Here is a 10,300-nt window from a genome sequence, read left to right as displayed (position 1 = left end):
TTGCGGGTAGAATGGCCGCAACGACCGAAAGGGGACGGGAATGTTGAACGAGGCACTGCCCGGAGGCGACGTCTTGATGCTCAGCGGGGAGGGTATGGACTTCGCGCTGTTCGATCAGATCGGCGGCTTGGCCTTGCGGCCATCATCGTTGGCGTCATCGTCGTGGCCGTCATCGTGAAGGTCGTTTTCTCGATCCTGAGGAAGGTCCTCGCGGTCATCATCACCGTTGCCCTGCTGGGCGTGCTTGGGGCGAGCCTTGCAGGCATTGCGACCGGGGCCTTCGATGCATCGGGCTTCTTCGGCACCATCTTCAGCAACATGCCGTAGTCGTGATCCCCGGAGATTTTCTCATGTCCCCTGTAGCATGAAGGCATGTGCCGAGCATGCTCTGATCCCTCGGGTGGCCGCAGGTGCCCCCTCACCGAAGATTCCCGCGAAGCAGGCAAAGCCGCCGCCACTCGCTACTACAAGCGCGGCAAGGCCCGCCTCCTCATTGCTCAACTAGCCGACCACGGCATTCGAGCAACAGATGACAGCGGAATGCCCCCGACCTACCACCTGGCCCATTCAGGGGAGACGGTCGATCTCGAAGAAGAGCACGGCGGCATCCAGAACTGGGCCATCGGATCGGGCGGCATTCCAGGAAAGCCCTCGGGGGCGCTCTGGTCCTCTCAGGGGCGCGTCGATGAGAGCGGAAACGTGAAGACGGCTTGGACCGACTGGAGCGCTCGTCAGGGATACGCCGACGAGAACGGCGACGGCGGTCGAGAGGTGAAGGGGGCACTCACGCGCCTCCAGGCGCAACCCGGTGCAGTCGTTGCGGTCATCTCCACCCCGGACGACGCTGTGCGCCTCAGTGAGCGGTACGGCCTGGAGGAGAGCAACGGCGAGAAGCATCTGGACTGGGTGGCGATGCGGCGGGATGGGATCGACGGCGTGTGTGTCACCGATGCGTTCGCTCATGAGTCGAAGAAGGTCGCCCCGAGTCATCCCGCCAGCCAGTTCACTGGGTGGGACGTTGGATCGACTGCGTGGCTCTCCACGGAGCGCCTGGAGGCGTCGGGGGAGGGGAGTCCAGGCGCGTACGACGACGATGACGATGGAGCACGGGGGGACTCGTACAAGGAGCCGAACACGCCTCAGATTGAAGGAGCGTGGGATCGCGTACCGAAGAAGGTCCGCGAGTCGAAGGCCGCAGAGAAGGGCCTGGCTCCTGGCACAGGGACTGGGCTGGCTCCGCTCACGCATACGCCCTCTGGTGCGGGCGAGGAGGCTCCGGCGTCACGGAGGCCGGGGCAGGTGAAGACGCCTAAGCCGAAGGAGTACACCGAGGCTGTTCCGCGCGAGCAGGGTGGCTATCTGGATGGGGGTAAGGATGCGATTGAGTTCCTTCGGGCTGTGCTCGATGAGGACAGGTCCAAGAAGGAGGCCTAGCCCTCGTCGGCGGCGAAGGCCACACAGTCATCACAGGAGCACTCATCCATCGCGTCGTTGTGAGTGACGGTGACGTCGCCGTAGCCGTCGCTTCCGTAGCCGTCGTCGGCATCGAATCCCCCCGGCTCCTGCGCGACATCGGGGTCTTCGACTCCGCCGAGCGCGACCCCCGAGGGCCGACCCTCTCCATCGCGAAGGTCGCCCTCCTGGACCCGGAGGAGGCGAGGAGCGCTCGCCGTGGGGGGCGATGGAGGCTTCGTTCCTCGGGGAGTCCCCTGGGGACTCCTTGGAGCCTCAGGAGGCCGCTCTGCCGTTCGATCATGACGGGATCGTCCGCCAGGCCCGCCAGTACCTCGCGGGGGCGTTGTGGAGCGATCCCATGCTCACGCAGGGCCTGACGGGGGAGCGGTTCACGACTCGGGCGGCAACGGGGGTGCATCGAGACCTGACGGGCGATGTGTCCCTGCATCCGTCGAACGTCCGCCGCCGCCTCACCGCACTGGAGGGCCTGGAGGCGAGCGAGGAGGTCGTCTCGGACGGTCAGGGACGACCGAGCACCGCATGGGAGTGGTCGAAGCCCTGGGGTGCGCTCCAGTAGACGCCCAGACACAGAGCCGCCCCGGACACCTTGAGATGTCCGGGGCGGCTCTGTGTCTGAGAGGGTCAGTCCAGTGGCTTGCGTACGTCGATGTCGAACACCTGCTTGATCTGGGTGACCATGTTGTTCGCCCAGCGGTGATCGGACGGGGAGCGGGGGACTGGGGTGGATACTCCGGGCCGCTTCGGATGCGTGATGCTGTAGTGGCGGCGAGAGTCATCGACCTCGAAGCCGTACTCCTTCACGCGGTCGAGGAAGTCCGAGACGCTGGTAGGGACGGGGCGGCGACGGTCGGCCTTGTGCCCCGAGGGGCGGCGGCGATCCGGGGAGAGGGCGCGATCCGTGGACTCGTCACCTCTCTGGTTCGGGTCGTCGCGGGAGACTGACATGATGCAGTCGGTGTCGCTCCACTGCTGTCCGACGACGACTTGGAAATCCCCATCGGAGTAGACCATCGCCCCGTTCCATCCCGGCCAGGAGGCCGTGGGGGCGTCGATGATCTGGTCCACTCGCGCAAGGGTCATACCTTCTAGGCGGTCCGCAAACTTGGCCGCGCCTACTAGGAGTTTGCGCCCCTTCGGGGTCTTGTCGGGTGCCCTGTGGACAAGAGCGATTCGCCTGTATCCCTCCCCTTCGGGATTGCGCATGATCTCCTCGAAGACGCGCTTGATCTCCCGGGAGTGGATGTGGCTCTCGGTGCCGACGACGCGAGCGAGGAGCCTGCCGGTGAAGAGGTGGCCGAGGGGGAGTGCCTCAGGGTCGTGGGCGCGGGTGCCCCAGGCAGTGGCGAAGCGTCGCCCGTTGTCGAGTTCGATGATGACGCGGGAGGGGAGCGGTCTACCTGCTTCCACAGCCTTCCCGGTCTTCACTGCCGCCCGCCTGCGGCTCCGAGGTTGTTCTCGTGGGAGCGAAGGAGGGCGAGCGCGGCCAGCGTCATACCGCACACGATGCCTCCCGAGGCGACCATGCCCATGACGGAGGGGAGGGCATGCCATTCCGGGCGCACCCCGCTGAACGTCTCGACGTGCCCCTCGGTGCTGTCCGCCTCCTCGTCGGATAGCCGCACCGCCCAGACGCCGACCTCCGTGGTGAGCAGGCCCGTGTCCGGGTGGAGGGTTCCGAGACGGAACGGGGCCTCTGGCGAGCGGGGGAGGCCGAGTTCTTCGCTGAGTTCCCGCATGGCCTCATCGGAGCCGAGGTCGTCGGTGCTTCCCCGGGGGAACTCCAGCGTCTCCTTCCCGAGGACGGGACGATCCTGACGGACCATCCCCAGGGTCAGGGTTCCTCGACCCTTCCGGAACGGGACGATGATGCCGCCGTACCGGGAGCGCGGAGTGACCCTGCTATGGGCGTACGAGACCCCCTCGGGGGTGACGGCGGGGACAGTGTCCACTGTGACGAACTTCGACTCGAACAGCACCTCTGAAGGCATGATTCTCCCTGCATCTACTGGGGTTTTTACCTGTCCAGGATACCATCCTTGTCCCCTTTCAGTAGGGCTGTTATAGTGGATCGCGAGGCGCATGAGCGCGCCCCACTCCGAGCCGACCTCCCTCCCGTGTAGGGACCCGGCGCACGAGGACAAGCACCCACTGGTGGCGCTCGATGCTTGGTCTACCCGCAACCGCGCGGCTGGACACGGGACTGCCGCAGACGGACAACGGAGAAGACCCATCATGGCGTCCACACGCACCAAGAATCTTGCTCGCGCCATCCAGCGAGCCAACCCCGACATGAAGTACACCGAAGCCTTGCGACATGCAGAGGCCGGACGCATCGTCCTCGACCCCATGGCCCCGCACACCGAGGCGGTGGCCGAGATGTACCGGGCGGCGGGGATCGACATGACCCTGACCCCCATCGACCTCTCTGTCTCGCGCGAAGGGGAGTCGCTCGACCCCCTGCGCATCGCTGGGGAAGACGAAGGCCCGGGACACTTCACCGACCCCACCCCGCATGACCTCTCGCCTGCCCTGTGGGACGGTGAGGTTCATCCGGACCCGCTCACCTTCTTCATTGGCCAGGACCTCATGACCACGGAGAAGCGATACCTGAGGCTGGGGGGAATGTCCCCACACATCCTGGCCTCGGGTGGAACAGCCTCGGGCAAGACCTCCATCGCGGATGTCATCGCCGCACAGGCGCTCATCAAGCCGATGCCCTGGGATCAGAGCCTTCATGGTTCGGTCGTCGTGGTGGACCCGACGGGGGCGCTCGCACGACGCTGGGCGGGGCGTCCTGGTGTCATCGTCGCCAACGGGCTGGAGGACGCGGCAGAGCCGGACGAGGACGGCAACCCGGTGACGGGGCCTCTCGTCATGGCTTCCGCCATGGAGTGGATCGAGGCCGAGCATCAGCGCAGGGCCACCATCCTTGCTCGCCACGCCGCCGCCACCTGGCTCCACCTTCCCGACGAGGTGAAGCGGGAGGAGCGGTTCGCTCCGATGATCGTGATTCTGGACGAGTACCTCGACCACATCGACATGGTGCAGGGTGACAGCGAGCAGGCTCAGAAGGAGAACCACGCCAGCGAGGTCGTCACCCGCTTGGCGAACTGGCATGCCCGGAAGGGCCGCAGTGTCGGCATCCATCTCGTGCTGATCGCGCAGAAGATCGAGAAGAGCACGATTGACGCACCGCTCCTGCGGAACTTCCCTGCACGCATCGTGACGGGACAGGTTGGCGACGCCCAGTTGCGTCTCGCGTTCGGAGACCAGGACTTCCCTGAACTGGCCTCAACTCGCGTGGTGGTTGAGGGTGGCGAGTCGAAGATGAAGATGATTCCTGGGCGCGCCCGGATCATGGATGAGCCGAGCCAGCGCATCGACACGATCCAGATTCCCTGGTTCGGCGGCAGGAGCAACGCGGAGACCCTGGATAAGTGGCTCCCGCGCGGGGTCGTCCCACCCAATGGGGACTTCTCCCTGCCGGTCGGGAAGCGCTAAGGGGGCACCGCCCTCTGAAGGGCGGGGCGCGGGGGAGTGGCTACCCTCGCGCCCCGCCCTTTGCGTGCGTCTCCGTTGCCTGCTACTCTAAGAAAGAGGCTGACGAGACTGCCTCTCTCCGAGTTGCTACCCCCGTGCGGTGCCAACGGCGAGGACAAGCCCACCCGTGGGACGCTCACGCACACCGCATTCCGCCTCAGCGGCATACGGGCACGGGACGACGCCACAGAGAGTGATGAAGCGATGACCAGCAACGACAACAAGAAGAAGGCCCGCAGGCTCCAGCAGGAGAATCCTGGGATGAAGTACACCGAGGCGCTCCGGCGCGTAGAAGCGGAAACGGGCCGCATCCTTATCGGCAGGTCCCTCGAAGGCGGAACGCCTGTGTTCCTTGATCCGCGTGCCCCTCGGCACGAGGTCCGTGGCATTCCGCGCGAGAAGTCTGTCGCCAAGGCACTAGAGGGTCTGAAGCCTGCGGAGAGCCAGGAGAAGGTCATTCTGGATGAATGGCACGAACTACGGCCCAGCGGGGAGTACCGAGCAATGATCGACGGAATGATTCGCCGCTCCCGTGCTCCTCGCCAGGAGCGACGCGAGGACCTTCCTCTCCTCACGCAGAGCCTCTCCGACATCATCGACCGCCTCGAAACGGGAGGCCGCGAACCCTGGCCCCTCTACGTCGGGGACGACCTCAGTGACTGGACACCCCTCGCGCTGTTTCCCCTGGAGAATGACGGCAACCTCGCCGTCTGCGGCCCCTCCAGCGCTGGACACACTGCGACCCTCCGCACTCTGGCCCGCAGTGCCCTCGGAGAAGGGTGGGCCGTCTCCATCGTGGGGACCAAGGCGGACGAGTTCCGAGACCTCCGCGAGCGCCACCCGCAGAGGGTGACCACCCTCCCTGGCGGGCGCTTCGTTAGCGAGGAGGAGGGGCGAGCATTCGTTGAGGGCATGACGCCGGGGACGGCGCGAGAGCCGCGACTGGTCATCATCGACAACGGTGACTACCTCTTCAACTCTGCACCGAAGAGGATGGGTGAGGAATGGGTGGAGACGCTGGAGAACCTGATGACGCACCCCTACACAGCCGTCGTCCTCCAGAGCACCTTCCTCGACCGCAAACTCATCCCCGCTCGGATCATCCGGCACCTCAACTCACGCCTCCTCCTGGGTCACAGCCCCGCGCACACGCAGAGGACCGTCTTCAGGGATGTCGTGTCCCAGGAGACACTGGATGCCTTCGACTTCAGCCAGCCCGCTTGGACGAGCACAGCGGCGGATCGAGGCAGGGGGGTGCTGTGGGACGGCGAGCGCCTCGTGCGCATCCTTCACGACCCTCTCGACCTGCAAGGTGGGCGAGCATGAGCGACGACCGTGGCCCCAGGAGCATCCGCTTCCATGAAATCCCGACCTTCGCCTGGATCACCGCCTGCGCCTTCACCCCTGAGTGCCTCCCTCTGTGGAGTCGGCACATCCTGGCGCTACTCGCGTGGCCCACTGCTGTGCTCTTCCCCTTGGCTGTGGGGATAAAGAGCATCTACAGGACGGATGACTTTTCCGGCGTCGCCATCATGAATCGCAAGGAGGGGACCCATTTCCGCATGGCGATACGTTGCGCCGCCCTCTTCCTGGTCGCGTTCGGTATCGCCAGCCTTCCGCTCTTTCTTGATGTCCCGGCGTGGGTGTTCGGGCTGTACCCGCATGCATTCCTGGCTGTGTTGATCGCTCTGGGGTGGGTCTTGCTGGGGGCCGTGATCTTGCTTGGCTCGGCACGATTGGCGAGCCGAGAAGAGGAGGGTCCTTCGAAGTTGGCCCCGAGGGGCACCCCGAAGGTTGAGACTGATGGCCCGGTGTTCGTCATCTCTGGGGTGGCGAAGAGGCTTGGCAACGGTAGCGGGATGGGGGTGACCTTCCGACTTGTTCAGTCCCTCATCAAGAGCCTTCCGAAGGGCAGTTACGCGGTCACCCAGCCAAGAACGGGCAGTCTTAGAGAGGCCTATGCGAAGCGTGGGTTCAAGCCCTCTGGACGCAGGGACATGGTCCTGGCTGTGCCATCGACCGACCCTGTCGGGCAGGGCTAGACGAAACGATCCAGCGCGCCGCCATTCCGCTCGCTTGCGCAAGCACGGTAGCAGACCTCAAGTGTGCGCAAATCCTTGCGTACACAACCGGGTTGTGTAAGACTTCACGGTATGAGCCTCACCAACCCTCACACCAACGCCATACTCGGCGGCTACTCACCCCAGTACGACGTCCCGGCCATCGCCGCGAGCCAAGGAGGAGACCGCGCCCTCGCCAACCTCTTCCACTACGACAAGGACGCCGCCTACGCCGCCGCCATCGCGCACCTCGTGCCGCGCACCCAGAGGCCCCACACGGCGGAAGAACTCCTCCTCCTGGAAGAGCACGCACAGGACGTCCTTCGGCAGGCGAATCGCTCCCGGAAGAGGAAGTACCGGCTCACCGAGGACCAACTCGACGTCGTGTCCATCGCCCCCGAGTCCTCGACCATCACGTTCCGCCTGCTGATTGCCGAAGGTGACACGGACGAGGCAGGGGAGCGCACCACCGTCCTGAGGGTCAACTACTCCGAGACCCCAAGGGACTACGGCCCCGAGGTGGCCGAGCAGATGCGCCAGGGGCAAGGGTGGCTCGATCCGCTACCCCCGCGAGACGTGCTCGCTCACTGCATCGAAGTGCGGCGGCGAGTCGTGGAGGCGGAGCGGAGGCTGGCCGAACTGATCGAGGACGAGCGCTCCGTGTTCACGGACGCCGTGCATGCCCGAGGAGTCTCCATGTACGCCATCCAGGAGGCCACGGACAGCGCAGGGGTCCGCATCTCCCAGCAAGGGGTGCGCAAACTCGTCTCCACGCCGCCCCGGGCAACCCAGCAATAGCCGCTCAGGCGCTCACGAGGCCGACTGGGCACGGGGGAGAGGTGCCCCTACGACCGCTTCCCAAGCCCCGGGGAGCCGCCTCGAACGACCTGGGTCACTCCAGCGGCAGGTGCAGGCCTGCCCGAAGGCTTTCTGCGCGGAACCGCCCGGGACTTAGCGGCCTCCGCGCGGCGCACTCTCGCCGCCACCTCGGCGGCTCTGGCGCGATCCTGCCTCCTTGGAGAGTTGCGCTTCGCCCACGCCGCCATGATCTCGCGTGCGTCCATCTCGGCGCGGAGGGCGTCCCTATATCGCTTCACGGCGAGGAGCTTTCGACCGTCTTGGGCCGCACGGGCGGCGGCAAGGCGCGCCGGGATTCTCTGGAGCGCCTCCTGGAGTTGGGCGTCGTCCATGCGGGCCGCCTGCACCGTCGCCACGCGGTCGTACTCGACGCCTCGCGGGCGGGAGATGAAGATGAGGGCGTCGAGGCGAGCGCGCGTTGGTGAGCGGCGAGACATGCGGCCTCCTGGTGTCGGGAAGTGACCTTGAGGGTAGTTCCACTTCGCCATCAGCGGCCCTCTTGCCCTCGGCTACTGCTGGGTGCGGCAACGCCGACCCGGGAAGCGACAGCGCCTCAGTAGGCTCTCCGTCCGAACAGGACGGCTGTTACTGCTCCTGCGCACGAGATGATGGCGAGGCTCCGGTAGGACGGTTTGCGGGTCTTCACGTGCGCGACGAGGCCGACTAGCCCCGCAGTGGTCAGGGCCGAAGCCAGAAGCGTGGTCATCCGTCGCATGTTGCTGTCTCTCCATGGCCTCGATTGAGTGTGGCCCCGAGCCGCAGAGGCACCCCGGGGAGTGGTCTCGTGCCCTCATGGGTAATGTCGTCCTTGTGTTCTACTACGACACTAGGCATCAGAGTGCCCCTTCTGGCAGGGAAAACGCGCTGACTCCGGCCTGGTGCGCCCTCTTCATGTGCGCCGCGTGCTCGTACCGGCTCAGCACGATGGACCAGCCGTCCGGGAGCATCTTCGCGACAGCATGCTGAACCGTCCGCAGTTCCTCTGGATGCTCGGCACGGATGACGATGGCCCAGGCATCGCCAACCTGGAATGCCTGCTTGCTCAGCACGCCAGGCAGATGCGGCGTCGGCAGTCTCCTGCCTATGCGGTTGGTCGGGTCTTCTCGCACTGGATGGAAACGCAGTACCTGGTAGACGGCCCGCACACGAGAAGTGTCCGTCCCCTCTAGTTCTTCGACAACCTCAGGGGTCTCCCTGTAGATGGCGTCGTCCCTGAAGATGCTCACGACTCCCCCTCCGCTTCTCTCCGGTCCATGCCGGGTCTCCTGCCGTAGGCGTACAGGCCCGGGATGACGAGGAACTTGATGGCGAGCGCGGTCGCCACACAGGGAATCAGGCGCAACAGGGAGGGTTCGAAGGCTTGGAATCCCGCCCAGACAGCAAGGGCGAGGGCGAGCATCGTGCCCGTCGCCAGGCCCAGCACGTACAGCCGAGCACCGACTGGGGTCATGGGCCACGGAACAGGGAAGCCGGTCTCTAGGGAGATGCCCTGGATGCGCCTCACGCGAGGCCTCTCCCCTGTCTGTGGGTTGGCGGGGCCAACGGGGAAGGAGAGGTCGGCCCTGGTGACGTAGGGGTCCATGGGATTGCCTCGCTTCTTCTCTGGTCGTGTCCGTACAGATATTACATTAGCACACCTGATGGGCTACTGTCTGGGGTGCCCTTCGCTTGTCTGAGGGGCTGAGTACGGTCACGGCATGCACCCCCACCAACCAGGAGAATCTCCTATGCCCACCATCCCGAAGCGACGCGCACTGCTCGCCGCTCCCCTGCTCGCCGCCGCTCTCGTCGCCACTGGTGCACCTGCCGCGACGGCTTCGGCCCTCCCTTGCAGGTACCCCCTCCGGGCGCGGCGAGCGCCGAACCTGGGGACCTCCACGCTCCGCTATGGCTCCCGTGGCACGTACGTCAAGAACCTCCAGAACCTCCTGAACCATGCTCCGAGGCTGAAGAACTCCAGTGGGAACTGGTACAAGCCGTCGTGTCCGCTCAATGAGGACGGAGTCTTCGGGAGCGGCACCCTCACTCGTGTCCGTGACGGCCAGCGCGCCCTCGGGTTGAACCCTGACGGCGTCGTCGGCCCTGCCACCAGGCGGGCCTACTACAACTGGGCGAACTGAGTGGCTCCACCTAGCCTCTCGGCAAGCCAAGGGCGCTCAACTGGGACCCCCTCAGGGGTCTTGGCTGAGCGCCCTTGGTGCGTCTAGAGGAAGAAGCCGAGCACGCCGCAGAGGACTGCCAGGGCAGGCAGGGCAAGGAAGACCTTCACTGTCGCCTTCATCCGTGCAGGGGTGATGATCTGCGGGCGGTAGAGGTCCACGGCCACCAGGCAGGCGAACAGGGTCGCGGAGAGTGCTCCGATCAGG

General features: G+C 65.7%; 1 protein-coding gene across 1 annotated transcript; it reads left to right on the top strand.

The window, feature by feature from the left end:
• The first annotated feature begins 9,631 nt into the window (after window positions 1–9,631).
• Window positions 9,632–10,054, top strand: LOC138140838 (zinc D-Ala-D-Ala carboxypeptidase-like). Its single transcript, XM_069061739.1, has one exon. The coding sequence runs from the start codon at window positions 9,632–9,634 to the stop codon at window positions 10,052–10,054; it is 423 nt and encodes a 140-aa protein (XP_068917840.1).
• Window positions 10,055–10,300: the final 246 nt, after the last annotated feature.

Source organism: Tenebrio molitor, unplaced genomic scaffold (genome assembly GCF_963966145.1).
Source record: "Tenebrio molitor unplaced genomic scaffold, icTenMoli1.1 SCAFFOLD_361, whole genome shotgun sequence".
Lineage (NCBI taxonomy): Eukaryota > Metazoa > Arthropoda > Insecta > Coleoptera > Tenebrionidae > Tenebrio > Tenebrio molitor.
This window is presented reverse-complemented; position numbering and strand designations above follow the sequence as displayed.